A 24,116-nucleotide genomic window follows, 5' to 3' on the forward strand; every position below is an offset into this window, starting at 1 on the left:
ATAAAACTGGTTTCCAGTGGTTTCACTGCACAGAGTGCCTGAAATTACAAGTGCAGCATTGCCTTCATTTTCCAGGACACTCACACAACAGCAGCAGCATTAAGGGAGTGTTAGAAGTATCAGGTAATCCATGTTAAGTGCTCTTAACATAAAATTGTGTAATTGGGAAACCAATATAACCTAGTAGAAACCTAGGTGTTAGCTTTAGACAAGTTATGGTGGCAGGCTCAGTTTTTTGCAGGAAACTCTTCTAAGTGTATTTAGCTGAGCCTTTCTGTTTGTCTCTGTGACAATATAGAAGGTAAGCTTAGTTTGGCTCCTTATTGCTTGTAAGTGGAAGGATAAGCTGCTAAATCTCTCATTGGAGTACTCATGTCTTTGAATTTTCAGTCTTTTTAAACTTGGCAGCTTTCTTTAATCATTAAAGTAAGGGATATTTCTCTAAGGCTTAGAATGGCTGAGCTAATAACTCCTCTATATTAATAGCTACAAAATGAAAGCCAGTTCAAATACCTGATGACAAGTGGCTAACATTGTGTGGACTTTAAGATTTTAAGCTGTCTCTGGAACTGTTTAGTAAGAAACAACACAGTATGAACCTTAGCTTTTCCAGCAGTTCTGTCAGGCAGTATTTCCAGTCATTCACATCAGATGCCTTGACACCCTGATCAGTATCAAGAAAATGTTACATGGCTACCCAACCATGTACCTCTAACCTACAAATGGTAAACTGAGCTTTTTGGTTTTGGGTTTTTTTCACTCATCTCTACATAAGATCAGGGTTGGTGTTACTTTCAATGCTGTTTTAGTAAAATGTTAACCCAGTGCATTTTCCCAGCATGGACAGTTCAGGAGTGACGTGGATGTGCACTAGGTTTTTGGAGAGCAGAATGACAGCTACCATAGGGAATGATTCCTCTATCTATTCCTCTTCAATCCTGCATCAAAGCAAGAAGATAGTCTGTAGAATGTGTTTTGTATTTGTCTTTACCAGTGCTCCAGAAAGTTCAGGCCCATATGAAGCATTATGACCATTGCCCAACCTCCTTGGACTAACACCCACTTACTCAGAGTCTTCTGCTTCATAGGGAAAATCCTGTTTGATATTTATACCATTCATTTATCCTGTAGACATGTAAAAGGGACATGGGAATGCTTTTGAGCATGTCAAGCTAATGAGCTGGGCAGGTAATGGAGAAATCTCTTCCTTAAATGATTAAAAACTCTGCTAAGCAATTGCTGGTTTATGGCTGCTTGGCAGAACACCACACAGCAACAGACAGCTACCTACCTCATTCTCAACTCTCTTTAATAACCTTCTGTGTGGATTTTTAACAGTTTCCAAGGCAACTGGAAACAAAAACATCTCTGTAAAGCAGAGCTTCCTAGAACTCTCCACTTCAAATGGTACACATAGTAATTACAGCTTTCTCTTCATCACTGAGTTTTCACCAGATTTTAAAAAGATCTGCAACTAAATTTGTCCCATCAGTGGGACATTTTGAGATTTTCTTCTCTAGAAATATAAAATGATCATGGCAAACATTATTTTGACTTCTTCAGGAGATGTGGAAAGATACCATAAGCCTTCCCTTCTGAAATGCTAATTATGAGCAGCCCATCTGGCAGAGCTGTTTCCATAAACTAAGCAGGAGGGGTCTACAATGAAACAATTACAGAAATACAGAGAAGCCTAGTTGGCAGCTGTTGTTTGAGCAAGATCTGCCATGAGATGTGTCTCAGTCTTCAGTGAGACTTTTAGCCAGAGCATGGCATCAGGTGAGACAACAGTATAGAACAGAGGGAAGTTTTTTCCCCTCTCTCCTGTGGACATAGGACCCTATTTTTTGTAGAGCAATTTGAAAAGAAATGTCTTTATTCTGTATTAACCTGCCCAAAGAAAAGCCAGCAGCAGCCATTTTAGCAGAAGACAGTTATACGCCTTGAGTTATACCCACTAAAGCAATATTTTTGCCAAAACCAGTGCAAGTAAAGTCATTTGCCCCCATAAGCTTGGAAACAGCAAATTTATATTTAAGAATGTCTAGTTATGAAGGTCTGGATTTACAGGAAAACCAGAATAAATGCATGAAAATAAATCAGCAAAGACAACTCTTCAAAAATATGTGTATTGTGTTAAATCTGCAAGGCTGTATTTTCTAGATTGCTGTTCTGCTGTACTGATTTATTATACTATAGGTACAAAATGTTTAAGGCTGTTTGATAGTAACAACCACAGTTTTGTCCTTGAAGAAACTGGAACCTCAAACTTAAATGAAACCAGTTTGAAATATTTCACTTGTATGCTCTCTACTACTTTTGACTTTGTATGCATGACCTTGGCACAGACAGCTTCTCTCTGTCTCAACTTTAGAGGTATTGAAGGTATTCTTTCAGCATTACCTTTTTATGAAAAGGAATTTAGAGTGAAATAAGAAAATAAACCCCCTGAAGCATGATGAAAGAGAATAATGAAGAGATTATAGTTATATATATGCATATAAGTATACATATATATGTACTTTAATTAGTAGCCTAGGTTATTAGATTATTAAATTCTTCAGGTATAAGTTTGAATGGTCAGATGATGCATCTTTTAAGGTAAAAGCATATCTGTAGTATAACAATCTCAGATCCTTCCCTGCCATTGGTAAAATCTCTAAACCATGCCTGTAAATGGGCAAGCAGAAATAACAGTAAGAGAACTGTGCTATCAGAGTTATGATGCCAAATTTGCTATTTTAGGAGTACCAGATGAGGTGACAGCCAGAGACACCTGAGAAAAGCTGCAGTAAATGGAAATGGGGTCACTCTGGGAAGCTGTTCAGTTAAACAGGTGGCTTCCTTGGAGTAAAAGGAGTGTCTCTCTCCTCCATTTTTTGTACTTTGGATGAAGAGCATGGCTCAAATAAATTCATCTAGTGTGATTTAAGTGCTGTAGGCTGTGAGCTGGGCTCCAGAATGATGCAGGTCTCCATAAGTCCCCTGCAAGGATGTCTCAGATTCCTGGGATATGTGAGTTGGGCTTAGCAAAGGAGTTCCACCAAAGGTCTCTGTGTTCAAACTTCACTGGTGGTCTCCTCCTCACCAGCAAGGACCTTCTAATGACCATGAGAGCAGCTGGGGAGACAACAGGCAAAAATCCAAAGAAGTAAGAGAGAATAGAGTGTCGGGGCACTAGGGTAGTTATAGATCTAATGGTGTCAGGAACCCACGTCTTAAGAGAGGAACTCACTTGCCGCGGCAAAAAGTCTAAATATGGACCACACTGGACAAATTCAGACTAGCCTTTTTTATTTATTAGTACATCAGCCTCAGAACATTGTTAGATGTTAACAGCATGCTGGCCTAATGGAAAATGCCCCCGAAGGTGGGGTAGAACGGAATGACATAAAAACATCTCAGTTTAGATTTCAGCTAATCACACCAAAACAAGACATATTGACAAGCTTTCTATCCAGCCTTATAAAGCATACGTAATAGTAGTTAAAACAAAGACTATTTCATAAGAGACAAAGAAAAGAGCTCTATTCATGGTAACTTTCTAAAGATATACATTAAATAAACTTGTTGCTATCCTAAAGCCAAATCTTCAAAGTCTTATTGTTATTTGTCACGTCTACTGCTTGGGAAACTTTTTCTGCTTGCTTGGGAAACTTTTCTGCTGTAACAAAACTTTGGGCCACATCCTGAGGCCTAAATACTCTTTTTTAACCATTTCCTAAAAACCCTCTAACTTTATGGATTCCCGCAATAGAGAAAACATTAACAAAAGATGGGAGACAAAATTTGGAACCAGCTGTAGGAAGGAGTTCAATGTAAGACTCTTTGCCACACTTCCAAAAGGGTGTGCAGATACTTCCCACCAGTTTCCACAGTGACCTTGGCTGCAGTGGAACACAAATGTTCTCCTCTGGGCACTGCTGTGCCTTCACTTGAGATTACCTCGGAAGCCCTTGGCTTAGTCCCTTATATTCCTGCAATGGGATGGAGAATGCTTATTTAAATATTGCATTTTATGCTGTTATAAGTACATACTGTCATAATAATGACAGTCTGATTGAAGGGAGTAAGAAGGATATAATTAATTCATTTTTCCACACATTTTACAGAAATAGCATACGTGCTTTTAAACATTTATTTTATAACGCCCTTGGCCATTTTATTTTTACTATATTGAAGTTTATCTTAGGCGGAAAATAATTTAAATTCAAATTACAATGTCTGTATTGAATCACATGAATCAAAGCTTTGTATCTGGCATTTCTTTATTAATTTTCTTGAGAAAAAGATTTGAATTTTTTTTCAATGTTGGAATTATTACTGCTTGTGTCAATTATGCTCATTTAAAACATTTAAAAGAAATACTTTATTTCCAAAAATAATTTATTTTCATTGCTTTTTCTTTAATGAGGCACATATTGACAAAGCATAAGTTAGCTGCACTCCTAATGTTCCCTGGAGGTCAGTTTTTTAAAAACAGATTAAAATTAGCAAACTTTGATTGAGATCTCCTGTGCCTGTTCTTATTCTATCTCCTTAGAACATCCCCTTTTGAGTTTTCTTGTTAGTCAAATTCTGATGTGTGATGAACTGGTGTGGGATGAGGACCATGATTATTCTACACCTTGAGTTTCAAAATTATGTTTTGGCAATTTTGTCCAAGGAACAAAACTTCTATGGAGATGAAGAAATAGATGATGATGAGGAAGAAGAAGAAATAGAAGAAGTAGAAGAAGTAGAAGAAGTAGAGGAAGTAGAAGAAGTAGAGGAAGTAGAAGAAGCAGAAGGAAAAGAAGAAAGAGAAGGAGATGAAACAAAAGCAAGCACAGAGAAAAAAGAGGAAAAAGAGCAAAAAAATGAAAAAGAAAAGGATCGTAAATCACCTGAGGGAGAGACAAGCAGTTCTAGTAGCACTGTGGAAAATGGAGAGGTAAAGTTATTTACTCCTATTAAGTTACAGGTCTCTGAAAGAATTTGGTTCTGTAATTAACTTGAGTTTGATACATGTGTACCTATCCTGTAAATGCAAAGTTGTTGTTTGGGGTGGTTTTGGTAGAGGAAGAAACACATACAGGTGTTAATAGTTAAACATTTTTTTCCTTTTAACAATTTTGAAAGAGTCGTTTGGTTTTTTTTTTTTTTTGGTCTATAGACAGAGGAGACTGCTCAGAAAGAGACCATCGTTCAGCAGGGTAAGAATACAATTCCCAAGAATTGTACATTCTAAAGACAGATAAAAGTTTTCTAAATGATATTATAAAAATACTGGACAACACAGTCCTTGTTCATAGTTGGCAAAGCAGTTCTGGACAGGTAATGAAATTTGAGGGGCAAACCCCCATTATTAACTGTTAATGATTTGAAAGAAATAAATACTTTTCCCAGTCGTGCAGGAAGTCCACGAGGACTTTCTCTTAGCGGTACTGAATCCTGTGCCAAAGTCATGGTAATTTTATTGTCTCTCAGGCAACTTCTTTAGGTGCCCTGTGCCTCAATTCAATCAAGAAGCTGCTCAGAATTCTTCCCCATCTTTTTCAGCTGACATTTCCTCATTCTATTCACAGAGAGATTATTTTAGGTGAGATGTGATAATTGCTGAACACTATTCAGGATGCTGAATATGTAAGTCTAGAAGCTCCTTGCAGTTTTCATGGCAGCTTATGGGAACTGAATATTCCTTTATAAAAGATGGGGAACATGTAATTGGGTGCCCTATATGTATAGGATTTTTTTTTTTATTTTAGAAATTTGGAATAATCTAGAATAGTTCTCTTGAAAGAAAATAACAAGTGTGGTATAAAACAGACCACAGCCCTTATAATGAAGAAGCTATGCCATTTATTTTCAATATTATAATGGAAATAGCTTGTACAGAAGGGATGCTAAATATTTTTCCATTATTCAGTGATCTGGAAGTTTTGGTATTAAGTTGTAAATGTATATGATTCATACAGGGAATATAGGAAAATTTAAGCACAGACACATCAACTGAGATGGAAAGTTTTCCTTTTCCCAGAATTGTTTCTATGGAATAAAATTCACGCTGAACTGTAACTCCTGTCCTAAAATCAGCTTTGCCAAACTAGAATATACTTGCAAATAAGTGTGCAAGACACTGTCTCCTGTCAGTACGAGGAAATTTGAGTGTCAAGTAAAAATATTTTCTATATTGTCACTGCCATAAGTGTTCTATTCTTAAAAATTGAGCATCTGGAGAGTAATGTCAGGACAATATATGGAGAGATTAAAAAATAAAAATCGTCTTTTCAGGCTGGGCATCAAGTTTTACTGAATATTCTGATTGTTTTTTCAGTTTTATTTAGCTCTACTTCAAAAATAATCTGAAGAGTAATTGTTTCTGCTTTTCTATGATATTTTTCTGATTTCCATGAATCAGAAGAAATTTAATATAAACATTTATATTATTGTAGAGAAGGAAAGCACTGACAATCATGCTGTGAACAGTTCTTCAGAGAACACTGATGACCAAAAAACTGGAGTGGGGAGAAAAAAGGTTTGTGGCCTGATGTTTCTTTCTAGCTTTGCCAGTGACCAAGAAGCCAGTGGGCAGTTACCAAAGCAAATACCTCAACTCATATGATGTGCAAAGATAATTAAACTGCAGAGCAACCTGTTCCTTCTGTTTAAGACTTGCTTTTATTTTTTGATAAAACAATTTTAAAATATCCAAATAATAGAAATTAGTTAAAGCCCATTATGACCTCTTAATAGAGGCATGTCCCTGAGCAAGAGATTGTCATCACATCATGAACTGGTGAGGTGAAAACTTACGACTTGATTCCTATGGGCCATTATCTAAAAAGATTTCCCCTCCTATTTGTCTCTGAAAGCAGCAGCTGAGCTCATTACCCTGCATCTATTTGCAACATACACTGATTTTATCATCAAATATATCTCTCTATATAGGTGCATGAGCATGTTGAGGAGTAGAATTTCTTACAGGTTTTAGGATTCAGAGGCTCCTGCAGAGGCTGCTGAGTTTCCTGTTGACCAAAGGCCCTAAGCAGTACTTAACTTTAATTTTACTTTAACTTTGACACCAGTGTGGTCTCACTGAGCACAAGCACTGTCATTTATGGCAGTACACACATTTATCAGCAGGCACACTGAGCACTTTCTGGGAGTTCATGTTTGAACCTTGCCTCAGGCTCTTATTTGGAAGAAACCCAAATAAATGCACCACTCACAGCATTTTGTACAAACTGTACAATGTGTAATTTGACAAATTGCAATCACTTGAACTTTTCTGATTGCCGTGTGCTATTTTAACACATTTTAAATATTGCAAATGTTTCTCAACATTTTTTAGTGATTTTGTTTTTAAAAAAAAAACTATTTTACCAAGGAGAAACCTGCCAACCTCATTTAACTTTGATATATGCTGGGTTTGTGGTTTTTTAATCTTGAACTTCACTGCTAACTGTTTCAGACATATCCTTTACCTGTTTTTTTCACTCCAGTTTTCCCTGTTTAAGCGAAAGCCACTGACAAGCCAGAAGAATGTATGTAGCAGAAAGGAAGACAGCTCTGAAAAGCCACTGCAGAGTGAAGAAAAGGAAAAGGAAGATTTAACTGGTGAAAGCAATAAAGATGAAAATCAGAATCATACACTGGAGAATTCCAGTGAAACTGTGACTAACCAGGACAGAAGGATGAAAGTTAATACATGTACATTGCTGTAAAACTGTTGTAATATAAGAGAATGTGACAGTCTTAAAGCAAACAGTGCAATTTTTACTTGAAAACAGGTATGACTCAAGATGTTGATGGCTGCTTTTTTTTAATTGATTGGATTGCTGTAATTTTAAATAGGCAGATGATTTTCTTGGTATTTATTGGTAATTTTAATAGGTCAAAATTATATACTTATCAGCACCTTGCTGGAGTTCTGTGGCCTTACCTGCTGATGTTCTAAAGCAAAATATGGGGGTTTTTAATGTGAAGAGTTGAATACAGGCATTTTATGGTATTTGCTAAATAATTTTCTTCTGTTTCAGTCTACAGAGTACCACTTTCAGCATGACACTCTTGCAAAATTATAATATTCTATATATTACTTGGCTTAACAACCTAGTCAAGAATATTTAAGGTACTCAGAAACATACATCTTTCTGTTTTGACATAGAAAAAATAGCAGTAAAACTTTCAAGTTAACTTGTAGGCCATTATGGAAGAAGTTACTTGAGTATGTGCCTAATTTCACTCATGGCAGCAGTCCCAGTGGAAACAGTGTAAGGATAGAAGTATCCTGCCAAACTGGGACAGGGAGAAAGCTTTTATTTCTGAGAAGTGCTGAAAACCTTTGCTCCTGCTGAAATTGGCATAAGCTGATGGGCCTCTCTCCTACGGGATCAGGCCTAGGAAAAACTGGAAACCCTCACTCTTGTTTCACTTGGATTCTAATCCTGTATCCTCTAAATATCCACACCTTAATGTGAAGCTTTTCTCACAGGAAAATAATGCAACCAGAGGTACTATGGCATCAGTATGACAGGCTGATCATTATGGGGTAAATATTCATGTTTTTCTCAGGCAGACTGGCTTTTCTTCAGAAGGAAACAGGAGGAGCCAAAAATCAGTACAAATAAAAACTGCTTAACACCACTGTAGCATTAAGAAGCAGGAGTTCTTTATTCAGCCTGATGCTCAAGGGGATATTTCCTCTAAAATATTGTGCAGGCTGAGTACAGAAAAGGCTCCTGTTTAGATACTGTATTTTTCATACATAATCATTGATTTTCCCAGAAGAAACATACACATGATAATTTCCTTGAAATCAAGAATATATTTTCCCTCCCATTTACACATGTTCTTCTGTCCTGGAGGTCCCTTTGCTGGTCACTGGTGGTCAGTGACCCCCAGTGATCCCTGACCCCACAGTGAACTGGTGAAAGGTGGGACAACTGGGCTGGTTGCTTTCCAGTTCTTCCTTCAATTTCCCCAGTTTCAGAGTTGCTTAAATTTTATACAGTAGGTCAGAAGTGTCCAGAATTGATTTAATCCTAGGAGTTGGTTCACCTGCATGCTTTGTCCTTTTAAGTATGGCAAGTGCCCAGATTCTTTCACAGGGCTTCCTCTGTGCTACCACAATCATCATACTAAAGACCTGGATGCTTGGCTCATCCTTTGCCAGAGTTAATTAGGATCCTTTTGGGGTCTTTTATTTTACTTTGGGCTACTCCTGGGTTCTGCAGTGAACCTTACATGAGGGGGTTTTCCTCCATTATATTTACATATTTTCTTATTTTTCTGAATGCACGTGTGGTTTCTGTTCTACTTGGATACTGTTGAGAAGAGTAAAGTGGAAAAGGAGAAATAAAGTAAATGGTGCCCTCATTAATTTAAATAAACTTTAATTATTTTTTTAAGGGGAGATCAGTCGCAGAAATTGTTACTGTAAGAACAATTTCTTTTTTAAAGGTGAAATAATTTAGTGAGAAATATTACTTTAAAATGGGAATTACCCTCAAATCTAATACTACAGAAGTTTATGCAATGGACTGTAAGCTGCTGTATGTCTGAGCAGTTTCAGGGACTGGTACATTTATCTTGTCCACATACTTTGCTCAACAAGAAGCAGGAACATATTAACCCATTCCAATGTCTTTTCTACATGTCTTAATTTTTAATAAAAAAGATTAAACAAATTACATGTGCATGTGTATTAATTTATAGGGCTTTTTAACAAGTTCAAATATTTATGATAAAAATGTGAAGATTTTTTATTACTGAAATGTTTTCATAAACAGATGAGTAGCAAAAAATTCTATAAACATTTCTAAGATATCTTTCTCTGTTTTCTTCTTACTTTTCCAAAGATCAAGTGTGTCAACTTAAGTCTTTATTTTTCATTTTTATAGTCCTGCCATACAACTGAGATTGAGCTTTAGAATTGCTGAGTTTCTCAAATTTCACCACTAAACCTATCACTAGGTGGAGTTTGTGCTCTGTGAAGGTGTAACCAGCCCCTGGAGCCAGAAATTCTCCTTCTCATGGCCCCTGAAAGAAGTTAAAGATACTCATTCTGTATCAAATTTTCTGTTTCCAAATTCTCAGAAAACTTTATGTTTTCTGGCACATTGCTTTTGGCATTAAAGTACTCTGCTATCTCAATGTATTTATATAGTGCATTTTGAACGTTTTCAACTGTGTGTCTTTGTAAAAATATAAAGATGAAAAATACAATTACTCATTTATTTCTAAGCATACAGAGATGGACAGTGGTCAACTTCTGATAAATCTAAGTCTAGGTATACATGTTTTATTTAAATTGAAGTGGAATTAGAGCACCTTGCATACACAGATACACATGTATGTGCACTGAGACATATATGTGTATATTTATAGACAGAGACAGATACACAGATATATGTGTGCATGTGTGTGTGTGCACATGGATGATCAAATGTATGCCTGACCTCCTGAAACTTCCATTTAATCCATATATTTACATATGCACACTTACTGATTTTCAGAAGCATAGGATTCATTTATGCAGCTGCTGTTCCTATGCAAGTTTGTGGTAATTGAAATTAAAAAAGGAGAGAACATGAAAGAAAGCTTATTTAGACACTATTTTATATGCCCAAAGTTAATAACCGTAATTAATTTTGTGCAACTTCTTCCTTTTTATTCCACATCTTACTTGTACAATATGCAAAATACATCCAGTCTTTGTCCTTGGAGAATGTTATATGTCATGTTTTGACATTAGGGTAGTTGAAGTGAACTGAATCCCTATCATGATGGTAAACCACTCTAAGTCCTGATAATCAAGAATACAGAAGCTAATCTTGCATGACTATAGAGAGACTGAGTATGGGTTCTTAAAACATACTCATGTACTCAAACTACTTTGGCTCTTTAAACTAGAAATATAAATATAAACATAAACATAAATATAATATTTCTAAATTCCCTCACAGTGCTTTTAGAAACTATAATATACAACTCACTACTTAGGGGAGTTTACAACATTTGCACACTGTGTTATGTCTAAATTCCTTTAAGGGCCTAAATAATGTTTTGATTAAGTGTAATGAGACCACCATCAGTGGCAAAAATTTGAGATATTAACGCCTTGGTAGTAAGTCTGCTTTGCTCAGTATCTCATAGTGATGAGCTCTAAAGTTCACACCTATCTGCCCTTCAAGACTGTTCTGGAATTACATTTTATTCATGCTATGTAATTACCACTTTTTTTTTTTTTCAGGACCAGATTGTAATGACTCAGCAAAAGCCTTGCAAAATCTAAATCTGGATAAACTGTAGTTCTTTGATTTGTACACAAAGAAGTTTTTATTCTTGAGACCATTCTCATTTAATGTCGGAGCAGTTTAGACACAGCTGTTTCCAATCACTTTCATCAAAAGCTGAAGAGATAGATTAAGTTAGAATTTTAAGACATGTTAACAGCATCAAGAAAATAAAAAATACAGAGATTTTTTTCTTCAGTACATTTATTATACATGAGACCGTGATTTAGCATTTACCATGCTGATTTACCACATACTGATGCATCAGTCAGTGTCTAACTGGGAATGAAATATTGTATTCCCCCCAAAATCTTCTGTTTTTCTGGCTGCCTAAGACACACCAATCCTTCCAGATGGAATGGAAAAAGGGAACTGGTGTTCTCCAAGATTTGCTACATGTGTACTCCATCCATGTGCTTTCTGCATGCCTGACCCAGACCTTCATATTAAAATTTTCCACAGCAAGGGTTTTGGCAGTGGAAAAGTTACTCTTGACATCTGCTTTGTGCCATTTTTAGGAGGCCACCTTGAACTGGGAAGAGTCAAGGAGATTTCTTCGGATCACTGACGTAGGGAACAGGAAAGTGCTCAGGGATGGGACACACAGAGACTGCTGCCCTGAAGAAAATTTCCCTTCCCTAAAATATGCTATTTTTACAGTCAGGGCAGTATCTTTTATATTTTTGACAAGGAGTGTGCCATTGAAGTTTAGGTGTGACCTAGGAAAGAAAGTTATTAGGATATACTAAGTTTATTATTTCACACAAGAAACTATGTGATCATCATCTCTGTTATTTAAGCTCCCAGAACTAGAATTTCCATTGGTGTACATCTTCCTGACATTTTTAGCCAATGCTGTCCTCTCCTAGGCTGGCCTCTAGTGTTTCTTTCCTGTCTGTCACTTCAGGAAAAGCAGCTTCCTATTAACAAATGTGAATATGTCACTTAAAATGCAAAGTTAGCCAAAAGCCCTGTACAGGCATGCCCATGAGCAGGGGAGATGCCTTCTGAAAACTGCACTGAGTGAAGAACCAGCTCTGCATGAAGGGATGATCTTGGGCTAGCAGTGGTCTTTTTTGTCATGGGGTTCCTGTCATGAGCTGACAGCAGCAGCACAGTGTGTGAGGAATTTTGTCCATCGTTCCTCAGAGAGCACGTACATGACACTCACCCACCTGCCTCTTTCTGCCCATGCCTTCCTCTGAATAATTTTGCCTTTTTTCCTCTTCATGCCTTCACAACAGCAGCACCTATGGAAGATCTGTTCTTCCTGCCTGCTGTCTCCACAGGTCAACCCCAATCTTTGCTTCCATTTCAGCCTCCCTCTCCCAGATTCTGTCAGAGTTTCTGTATCATTATCACCACCAGTAATGGAGGGATGGGACAATTTTCAGGTTAAGAACCATTTATTGCTCAGATAAGCATCAGTCTCAGTGAGATTTTAAAGGAGCAAGTATCCAGCCATAGTTCAAGAGCAGTCACAAGTTCTTTGTTTCAAGACAATATTGAACTTTCTAATCCAATGGACAGTCACTACAAGGTTGATTTTGCTTTTCTAACCTATCACCTTCACTCACTTCTACTGCACTGTGGATATTTTGACCCAATAGGTTATCATCACATGTATACACATACGCTTCTATTATAACTTTTAAATTCTTAACTTATTTTATACAGTGACATTACTATGCTATAGACCCTTCACCATCTTACCCAATACAGTTTCTTACTTACTTAAGGTATATTCTTAGAACTATAGAAACATAAGTTTAAGGTTTTTCTACTTAATGTCTGTGCATTGAATTTTTGCATCAATCCAAGCTTCTTCTAAGACTGCAGATCAAACTCTTCAGTGTCTGTGGAAATTTCTGTTTTTCCAATTCCCACATTTCCAACATTGGAGTGTACCCCACAGAATGGCTCTGAGTGGGATCCCAAAGGGATGAGTGCCTGAGCACAGCTCATGTGCAGCAGGCTGACATCCAGAGGGAAAAATTTGTCCACAAGAGCTGGCAGTGACCACCAGCAGGAAGGAGGGTCTAGTAACAGCAAATATTGAGTTACAAATCAAAATGTTGAGTATTTTTAAGTGTCACTGCCACTAAAAATGATGACAAAGTAATGATAAGCTCCAAGAATTCTAGGAATTGTACAGAAAAAAAGAATTATTACGATTATAATTTTATTTAAGACTGTCTATTTCTGCAGATATTTACAAGAGTAATTCTAAGTATCAGAGCATTTGCATTCGGTCAGGCAATTCACTGGACTAAAACTGTGTGGTTTGGATTGGGGCCTTATTTGTCAGCCTCTTATGATGAGTTAGACCTTACTCAACAAAAGCTTCATTACACACATGTGGGTTGTTTGGGTACTGTTTTTATTTCCTTATCATTCTTTTACTATTTGGAGAAAAAATATTAGATTGTTAAATATTATTAAAATTTTATTTTAATTAATTTCTCCTCTCCATCAAAAGTTGTATTTTTATTATCACTGTAACTACAGTTGTTACAGCTATTTTGGTGCTGAGTAATAAAATTATACTTCTAAACTGCTATTAAAAAAGCAGAAAAGAAAAATTGTGTAATTATATTAACTCTTTGACATAACAAGAATAATTCTTTAAGCCTCCAAGAGTGTGTAACTTTGCTTTGGGATTTATTTTTCTATTCAACCAAGACATTTTCATACAGTTCAGTCCTCTAGTGTTGCTTGATTTCAGTCTTGAAAATTTTCTTTCACCTCTGAACAGTGAAAACCGGAGTTTTCCATGAAAAGCAGACTGGTTAATTCTTGTGTAATACCAGGAGTGCCAGGAACTCCAACTCACCACAAGCTTAAATAGTTTGAATTTTTTTCTATAAAAATTAAAAGCTGAACTGGGAGAAAAAAAATTGGAATGTGCCTTCCAATTCAATACATGTGACATTTTTTAATTCATTCATAATTCTACATGCTTCCTCCTATTAAAAGGTCCTACAAAAATCTAATTTATTAGGAATTCAACATTTTTTTAAAGTTGCCTTGAATTTGCCTTTCAAGCCCCAGTCTTTTGGGTGATTTCACACTGCTGTCATTCTATCAAACATGAAGAATGAGTTACATTGCTCAGAGCAAACTGGAGTCCGGATGAAGGCACGTCTTGGCAATGGCATTTTTCCAAGGCTCATTTCGAACAGGCCATGAAGGCCACTGCTACTTATGCTCACATTTGTGTCTAAATTTGAGCTGTAAGTTGCAGACTGTGTTAGCTCTTAAATCTGTTGCCTTTCTCAGGGCAGTTGGGACCCTCCAGGAGCTGGATGTCAGAGGAAAAGCAGCATTGCAGGCACGCCCGCTCACAGTGCCCACTGCAAGAACCCTGTCCACAGGACAGGCACGACAAAGTTCTGCAACCATCAGTGCTTTTGTTGTTTGAGCAGATGGAACTGCACATGCACAACCAGGAGCAACAGCAGAGCAGTCTGAGGTCCCACTGATTCCAGGGAATCAAACAGGATTCTTGCCTGTACTAACTCAGACTCCACAGCTGCAGTCACTGATGGCATCTACTACTGAGACCTCTGTCCCTCATGCTGAGGAGACAGCCCAGCAAGGAGGGTTTGTCACCACAATCACCACATTTCTGCACCCTGAAATGGCTCAGCAAGGCTGCCCAGGAGAGAGGTTGTGACCTCTGGGCAGGGTGGTGCTGGGACAGCTGATGGAGAAGCTGCAGCTGCATTCACATTTCTGCTGGCAGTGGCTTCTTGAACGATGCTCTCATACCAGTACAGAGATGCTTGTGCTCACAGAAATACCTAAATGAAGGCCAGTGTTTTGGAAATGGGCAGTTACAAGGACAATACACAAAGGGAAAGCAAGAGATATCTGACCCATTAAGAGTTGCTTCAGGTACCTTTATTATTCCATTATATCAAAACACTGAACTCTTAGCAAAGCCTTGCAGCACAGATAAACTGATTAAAGCACTCCTTTTCCTGATGTTCTTCTTTAACCAGAGCAATGTTAGTATTTTAACTCTTCACATGTGGTAATCTAAGAATTCCTTAGGCTGTTAAATTGCAGTTACTCTGATGACACTGACACTGGTTTTGTTACCATCTTTCTTTTTCATTTTTTGGCAAACAAGTTCAAAACCGAGTACTGAGCCCAAGCATACTCAGACTCTACCAGTACTGGGCAGAGAACTTGGAGAACAGTTTGTGCTGAGGCCCCAGTGCCACCCAACCCCACCAGGAATTTCACCCCAGAGGAGCTCTAGCACTCACTGCTGCGAACACCTCAGCCTCAGACAGCAAATTGGGGGACCCAAGTGGGGAGGTATCCAGGGGCACTCCTCATCCAAAGGAAAAGTCAGATGAAAAGAAAATGCTTGGAGAAAGCTACCAGACAACAGCACTCACACAGATTTTTATTTTAATTACCAGCAAGATTACATTTTTCTTAGGTCATTTTGGTATAACCAGCCTCAAAGTGTGGCAGAATTGTCACCTTCTTTTGTTTCCAGACTAACATTTCCCCTTGAGGAGACTCTCCTTCCTCTGCAATTCTGTCTCTTATTTTCAAAGAAGTGTTCCTTTCCTGACCTGATGGTATTTCACTATTTGTCCGGGAAACAGCACAGAATGTGAAAGGGACCCTCAGAACTCCCTGAGCTCACTCCTCTGTACCACCCCAGCGCACAAACTCTGGCTGAAGCTGCTTTCACACACCTTTATGGGCTTTTCCCACATCTTTGCCAGTTTAGATTACACATTAAATGCTCATGGTAGGAAGTGCAAAAAGAAAGAAACCCCAAATCTACCTTTAGTCAAGCTGCAGGGTTGACAGATGTCAAATCAAAAGCATTGGAGCATATGATTCTCTGCCTGAAGCCTCCACCTCCGTGGGCTTGGAGTGTCTGGGGAATTTGCTTTCATGTGAAAGGCAGTAAGAAAAGCCTCTACTCTTTGTGGTTATGGATCAAAGCCTGAAAATGTAACTCTGCATCACCCTGGCAGCTCAAAAACCTAATGAGAAATGTGATTACACCAAACTTTCTTTTCTTACTCTCATGACTTGGGGATTTTTTATTTTTAACATTTAAAGCTGGCCATCTGCAAACTGCAGAGCAACCAGAGCAGTTCATCTTGAGAAATACAGTCTATTTCCTCGCACTGCTGCCTGCAAAATCCCAGGCATGCGTGGGCAGGGCACTGCCACCGGGATGGGATGGGATGGGATGGGATGGGATGGGATGGGATGGGATGGGATGGGATGGGATGGGATGGGATGGGATGGGATGGGATGGGGGCCGGCAGCATGACACCTCCCCAGAGAGGTCCTACAGTGCCAGAAATGTTACCGGAGGGAGCAGGAGGGGTTCATCCTCCACATCCTGCCCTTGTTCACTGTTAGCCTATTTGCCTTGCTTCCTGCCTTGGAAGGACAGACGGGAGGACATCGGGACAGACACACTGTCCTGGCTCATGGCACCGAGCAGGGACCCCACTCCCGGGCTGCCTGAACAGCACCGTGGGCAGCAGGGGCAGGGAGGGGATTGTGCCCCTCTGCTCTGCTCAGCCCCCAGTCTGGATGGTGCATCCAGCCGAGAACCCCCGCACGGGCAGGCCGTGAACCGGCCGCAGTGAGCCCCGAGGCGGCGGGACTGGAACGAAGTGATCTTTACGGTCCCTTCCAGCACAAACCATTCTGATTCTGTGATTCTGTGACCCCTGTCCGAGCCAGGGCACCACCGGGCAGCAGGAGGCCCTCGGGGGGGACAACACACGGCACACCGGAGTCCCGGCAGATCCCAATCCCGGCCTGGGAGGCGGGGCCGGGCAGCGGGACGAGTCTTCCCAGGCGCCCGGGAGCCACTCGGTGAATGGCCCCGTCCCATTTTTCCTCCTCCTCCTCCTCCTCCTGCTGCTGCTGCTGGAGCCCCGCGCCGGGCAGAGCCGCCGTGAGGAGCATGGGGAGCTGCTGGCTGCGCCTCGCCGCGCTGCTCGCCCTGGGCGCCCGGGCCAGCCTGGAGTACGAGGGTGAGGAAGGGGCGGCGGGGCCGGGCCGGGAGCGGGGCCGGGGCAGGGCCGGGAGCGGGGCCGGGCCAGGGGCGGCGGGAGCGCCGCGGTGTCCGCGGCAGCCTGAGGGGCCGGGGCCCGTCCTGCTCACTCGCTGCCGACCCGCAGCGCTTTGTGTCTCGCTCTGTGTCCGGTCCAGTCCGGTCAGCGTGGATGGAGCCGTGTCCTGGGTGTGGAGAACCGGGTTGTTACTGGAGCGGGTGCCAGGAAAGCTTCCCGCCGTGCCGGGTTTGAGCCCTGCCGGGGCGGGCTGGTGGCAGCCTCCGGCTCCCTCTCACATCTGCACCTCCGTGCCGCCGCCTTGGCACTCGGAGAGAGGAGGTGACACCCGCTCAAAGCTGCTGAACAAGAGAGGCTCTGTGTTGTCCCTAAGTGTAAAGTGTAAGTCCGATGGGCCAGCCCTGCCTCAGCAGATTTTGGTGCCCGGGTGAGACTGCATGCAGCAAGGTAATCTCTCTTTTTAATGTGAAAAATGAATGGGTGAATCTGCCTGGTTTCTTAGGCACCTTGTAAATTAAAAAATGCACGCTGATGCTACTTCACTTCTAAGTGTTTGTATTTCCTGTAGCAAAATTTGAAATGAGCTCAAATTTAGGTTCCATTTCCATGCAAAAGGAAAGGGGTATGTGGTTTCTGCCTGTACTAAAGCAGATGCATTTTGTCAGATTAGACACTTCTGATTTGGTAGCATGGCACACAAAGCCAGTGTAAACTGCCGTGCCCTGGTTGTGGTTTAACAGGTGTAGTCAGTGAGAATTTGTGGTCAGACCAGAGCCTTTCATGTCAGTGGGTCTGGATTCAAACTGATGTGTGTTACTGGCATGAAGGGGAAGGGCAGCAGTGAACACGGGAGAAAGGTGTTTTAATACAACTTACAGCTGCATGTTGGTGATATCCACATTTTGTTTCCTGGAGCTATCCCTGCCTAATATGTAGTTCTGTCCATGGAGGGGTGTAAAGTGGCATAGGGGTGGTATTTGTGAGTTGAGGTTTAGCTTTCCTTATTTTCATTGGCAGGTTAAGAGTGGCTTTTTTCCAAGGGGGAAGATGTTGGAACACACATTTATGCTCTTTCTTTACCAAACACTGAAGTATTGGACACATCAGTTGCTAAATCAACAAAGACCACAGAAGTTCCTGTCCTGGCATTTCTCTGAGGATTATTGTACTGCCAAATTCTCTTTATTTTCTTAGGAAGATGAGTGAATGCTTTAGTTTGCGGTTCATGTGAATGTCAGTCTTCAAGTAGTTTACAGAGGATGCTAATATCCTATCCTTTGTTTTCCTAAAAGGACAAATGTAACCTCTCTAATCTCAAAAGTCTTAAGTTTTGCATGTAATCTTCAAGTTGGCTGCACAAAAGCCTGCTTGTTTCATCTTTCACTCATTTGAAAGTCCAATTTCCTCCTTATGCTTAGTGTCAAAGGCTCCAAAGAGCTTAAATCGCCAGCAACTGTAATTGTAAACCCTAATATTAAGTGAATGTTTCATGTTACTTTTCTTCTGTTTATTTTTAGTAGAGAAATGTGGTATTCTTTCAGATCTTTATTCCCAGTATGAAATCTAGTGAAACTGTTAATGGATTTTTCTCTAATGGTACTGTGTTGGTGTATAACCATGCACATTAGGTACAGAATGCCATTAAGTAAACTAAAATGGACTTAAAAAAAAAAATCTCCACAGCACGTGTGTGTGGGGCCCTCTTGATTATACAGGCACAAGCTTATTGAACCATTATCAAGATGTTGACACTTTGTAGGCAAAGCCAAGCAGCCTGTTTTGGATTCATGCAAAATGTTTGTAATTCAATAGTAGATTGTTCTTTAAATATCAGAAATAGTCTAATTAGCTCTTGACCTCATAATTTGATAACACTGAAGTTTCTGATGTAGGAAAGTTGTGTTCCACAATTCCAAAGACTATGTTAAACACCAAACTAAATAGGTGTAATTTTCATACCCTAAGAATTCTGCTACCAATTTTTTGATGGCAGGCAAGTAGAAAACAGGCTGGTATTCCACCTGGGAAATTGTAATTGAACTAATTATCTATGTGGCATAAGAATGAAAACTGAGAAATATCCAAATAATTAAAATTCTTAAAATACTTAAAAACCTTTGAAGCAGCAGCTGTTTTAACTGTATTTTCAAATTTTGAAAGGATGCTGTGGATTCTCACATTGGTACATTCAAAGCTAAGAAGGCACTGATAAAATCTCTCTGGTGGCACTACTCAGAGGAAAGTCTGTTTTCTCTTCAAGAACAGTTTAGAGATGCAGTTTCGGGAAGTTAAAACGAGAGTAAAACCTTTTCCCTAGGGGGTGGAGAGGGAAATGTGCCCTTGGAGCTCTTCAGTGACTTTCTGTGGTGTTGGGGAGGGTACAGCAGTCCACCCGTACACATATATGGGGATCACTTGTTCAGTATTTGGGGGGTGTGAAGGTGAAATCAAGTGGCACTGTGTGATGTAAGGCTGTGGTAGTTGTGTCTGACACTATTGGTAGATAAAAAGAAAAGCTTATCTATGATAGAATAAATGGGATCTGTGCATTGGAACAGGGTACTTGTGTGAAGGGCCATGAACCTTGAGGGAGATGTCACTAAAATCACTTGAAGACCATGTAATATTATGGAACTGTTTTCAAAAGCCGTATGAGATTTTATTCAAAGAAAACAATATATACATAAGCACCATATGCTTATAACCTATGTATATTCTGGAGTAAATATGAGTAGATGGAAGTCAGGTTGTGGAAATGGTGGTTCTCAAAGCTGTGTGCTAGGTCAAGAGTTCATCTGTGAGTGAGACTGCTGAGTGCCTCAGCCCTTCAGAGAGAGGCAGTTCTCACCCAGTAGTTTTTATGCTATAAATAGACAAAGGATAGGAGGACAAAACTGAAGGAAGAGAGTATTTAAGACTGCTTAAAGTGAAATGGCAGGCTTAAAAAAAACCTGGCATCACAATGATTTGATTCCTCCTCCATCAGACCAAGCTGCAGAATGGTCCAGAAGCAATCTCCAGGGCCCTGAGCAGCTGGTGCTCTGCAGTGCCAAGGGTGGGGCCTGTTGTGTCAGCTCAGAGTTCTTTTGTTGCGTTTTTCTTCTAAACACAGTTTGCTGGCTGCCTTGCCTGTTCTGGTGACAGTTTGTATGCACAGGATCCAGCGTGGAGCTGCAGGCGCCGCTCTGACCGTGGTGCACACAGACCTGGAGGTGTTGTGTGCTGGCCAAACCCAGCATGGGAATGAATGGTCTAAGGAAAGGTGTCCTGGTCCACAGCAGGGGGCTAGATCAGCTTTAAGATCCTTTCCAATCCAAACCATTCTATGATTCTGTGATGTTCTGAATACAACCAGGTGTTCTAAGGCACAGCTTCATCCACAGTTGTGCTTTGGATGGGCTGGCTCTGTCTAAACAAGCTCCAGTTACCTGGACAGTTGCATGTGAGTAAGACTTCCAGCAGCATTCTCAGGTGACCTCAGGCATAACAGATATGTCTTGTTATATCAATCAATAATGTTAACTTATCTCCTGACACTGCTTTAATATATTCCTGTGTGAAGTGGAGCATTTTCATGAGCATAATTCCCCACTGAAAACTCCTTGCAGTTTAATAAGCATTACCAAAGCAGTACATTTCTTCCTGAGTGGTCCTTAAATAATCAGGTCATTGCCTCCTCTGTGCTCAGCCTGCTCACTCTTCAGCAGCACCTGGGGGCTTCAGTGCAACTGAAATCTCCAGGGTGAGATCACATAAACAGAGAGTGAAATTAAGGATATTTCAATGAGTTGTTGAACTGTCCTTTCTCTCAGAGTGAAATACACCTTGCCAGAAAGCAAGACAAATTAAGTGCATTTAATGTCCTGGGTAGCCAAGTCTGGGCAAGCACTGGACGTGTACAGGAGGTGCCATAGAGCCATCAATGACAATTTTTTTCATGTCTGTAAGCTGCTGTACCCCTTGTCTTGGTCCACTGCAGCAGTAAGTCTGGCATGACAAAGGCTTACCAAACATCTGCAGTGTAAAAGCTTGCACTTGAGATAGCCATCAGTACATGTCCTGCCCTCCCCTGGGTGAGCATCCCTGGCTGTGAGTTAACAGGGTGATTTCCAAGGGATCACAAACCTCTGGGGAAGGGGGGCCTGCTAGTGAGCCAAACCAGGACAAGATTCACATGAATTGTTCTGGATGTTCTCCTGGGCCCTCTTGTGCTATTTGATGTGAAATAAGCACTGAGGGTGGGTCCCACCTTGCTGCTCTGGATGGTGCTGTCTCTTCCAGCCTTCTGCACATCCTCACTGCCCTCCTTTTGGCTGTTGAGCATTGGCTCAGTATTTGGGAAGAGCTGCCATCCCCTCCTGGCAGCGTGCAGGGCAAATTACAGGCTGGGAGAGGGAAACACCTCCAGCCATGGCAGAGTGCTGAGCTTCTGGCAGCCTGTGCAGCTCAAGCTGGGGGTGGCTGGACATTTTTGGCAAAGGTTTTTGCCATTTGAGCAGATACAGTTTGTATAACTTCATGCTTTTTTGCTTGCTTAGTGAAAATACGTCTTCAGCTAAGGACAGATGACATGTCTGGGGTTCAGGTGGGCTGCTCGAAAAGACTCAAGTTTTTCTGCCTGATACATAGACCTGAAATATAAAGAATGCTTGAAATTTTGGGTTGTTCTTCTGGGACACTAGAAGGTTATTATGAACTGTTTTTGAGGAGAGAAAAGAAGACCCACAACAAACATGCAGGATGTGTGTCATAAAGATTCTTGATTGCATTCATTTGTTTGAAACTGGTGAGTAAGTGTCTCTTTATGGGTGGATACATCTTTGATTTGTATCGTCTTTGATTTGTGATGTGCTGCTGTGTCCTTCAGGGAGACACAGAAGAAACTTCTGCAGCTTTGCAGTAAGGTATATAACATTAAAATTTATGTTAGTACTATCACTTGCTTCAGATCTTGCAGTAGATAAAAAAATGCATGTGCATGTGAGAGTACTGCACATGTGAAGACTGGATGATTTAGAAGTTTTATAAATAAATCTTGTTTTGAAGATTCTGAAACTACTGTGCTGTTGATATGGAAGGAAACTCTTTCTTTCCCATTGTGCAAAATTTAAAATTTGTCACAACTCCGAATAGACACATCTCCTTATAATTTGAGCAGCATGAATGAAGACATCTGATTTTTTTCTTCCCTACGTCTTGCCCTCTTCTTGTTCTTTTGAGGAAATGCCATTGTTATTTCGGGTACTGGATTTAGATGTGTTGCACACACATTCACAAGAATAGCACTGCACTTTGGAAGCAGTGCTGCAGTCAGGCTTTGGCAGCCATGCCATGTTGTGCTGCCTGGTTTACCCAAAGCCTACACTTAACCAGTGTGGGCTGGCAACATGATTCACTCAGCAAAGTCTGTCCCCTTTTAGGCTGTGTCAACAGAGTTTTAACCTGCCAGGGTCCGTGCTCCATCCTGGTGTCCCTCAGAGGTTTTTTTGTCAGAATTCCTGATGCTGGAAGTGGGGGAAGATGCTGCTTCTAGCTCCTGCCTCAGTTAAATTGTGAACCTCTGCCTGTTGGAGTTTTCTTTGGAGTTGTCAACTCAAATATAATTACTCAGTTTGAGTCTGCCGGTCTTGAGTCCATCCATTGTGGCTTTCTAGTTATACTGTGTGATTTGTTAGTGAAAGGGCCCAAAATTAACATGCCTCTGTACAGCTATTCCTGAAGATTAAAACCATGTTGGCTTGCATTCCCTGTTCTAAACTGCCCAGGGACAGATACCAGAAACATTGCACCTGAGTTATATGTCATAGTGAAATGTGTAAATAAGAAAACCATCCCAACAAAAAATATAAAGGTATTTCCCATACTTGCTGGGAAAGGAGTGGATGTGAGTGAACTATGCTGAAAGCAGGTACCTTTCCTATTTCTGTAATAAGAAAAAAAAACAGATGACTTGCTGAAGTCACCTGAACAGGTGACTTGTTTCTTGTGAAGGCATCTGACTGATAATTTGCTTCAGCTTTGCAGTACTGGTTTCTTTTTAGTCACATTAAAGCAGTTGGTTGGCCTGTGTCTGCACCCCCTTAGTAATATGGTTTGTGCAGAGAGCTTTGACTGAAAACATTCATTCAGCTGCAGTTATTGCCATTGCACCATATCAAGTAACACCATGTGTGTGTATTTAGTTATGGAAATGCTACAGGTGGCTTTTGTGTCTCTTTGGAGTTGAGAAAGGGTGACCTGGACCTGGTTGTGGCTCCAGGCATTCCTGTGTGCTCTTCTGGCTTGTCTTTCCATTGCTGTCCTTATTGCTTCAGTTAAAGCTTCTGGGTGTGCATCCATTTTGGTGGGTGTCTGGAACAATATTTTGAGTTTCTTGTTGGTACTTGACATTTATTATAATGAGGTAGGAAATACATATCTGGGAGGAACAGGAGATAACCATAACTGGAAACTTACTTTGACTTAGAGTTTAGGGAAATTTCCAGTGAAATACATCAAATCCTGAGTGTTTCTTTAATAAGGGAAGGCAGCATTTGTAGGAATGCCAGCAGTGCTCCTGGTATATCACTGATACCTCTGTTTCACCAGCGCTCTGGAAGCTTGCAGTGTTTGACAGTCTGACAGCTTGTCATCTTTTTGGAAACTGGAACACCTGAATTGTGTTTTGGCTCTGTTTTTAGGAGAAGTGTTTCTGATTAGGGATTCTGTACCTCTCTCTAACTGCATGTCAAAACCAAGAATATTAAATTGTACCTTTAGATGTCTTCAA

The 24,116-nt window shown here is 40.4% G+C and overlaps 2 protein-coding genes across 6 annotated transcripts in view; both read left to right on the plus strand.

Moving 5' to 3' along the window:
- RPGR (retinitis pigmentosa GTPase regulator) overlaps positions 1-9,625 on the plus strand; it is a 54,644-nt gene extending 45,019 nt beyond the window's left edge. The window contains exons 14-17 of the mRNA XM_064706714.1: positions 4,667-4,933; positions 5,156-5,195; positions 6,435-6,517; positions 7,485-9,625. Of these exons, the coding sequence (XP_064562784.1) occupies positions 4,667-4,933; positions 5,156-5,195; positions 6,435-6,517; positions 7,485-7,706 (612 nt within the window). The 3' untranslated portion in view covers positions 7,707-9,625. The remainder of the gene's footprint in view (positions 1-4,666; positions 4,934-5,155; positions 5,196-6,434; positions 6,518-7,484) is intronic.
- A 7,492-nt stretch (positions 9,626-17,117) lies between these two features.
- SRPX (sushi repeat containing protein X-linked) overlaps positions 17,118-24,116 on the plus strand; it is a 39,143-nt gene continuing 32,144 nt past the window's right edge. For 2 of the 5 annotated variants that reach the window (XM_064704545.1, XM_064704823.1), the window contains exon 1: positions 17,150-17,308. In XM_064704545.1, the coding sequence (XP_064560615.1) occupies positions 17,152-17,308 (157 nt within the window). In that variant the 5' untranslated portion in view covers positions 17,150-17,151. Of the gene's footprint in view, positions 17,309-17,689; positions 17,795-24,116 lie in introns of those variants that run through there. The other 3 variants (XM_064704458.1, XM_064704910.1, XM_064704732.1) reach the window with 3 other exon arrangements.

This window comes from Zonotrichia leucophrys, chromosome 1 (genome assembly GCF_028769735.1).
Source record: "Zonotrichia leucophrys gambelii isolate GWCS_2022_RI chromosome 1, RI_Zleu_2.0, whole genome shotgun sequence".
Classification (NCBI taxonomy): Eukaryota; Metazoa; Chordata; class Aves; order Passeriformes; family Passerellidae; genus Zonotrichia; species Zonotrichia leucophrys.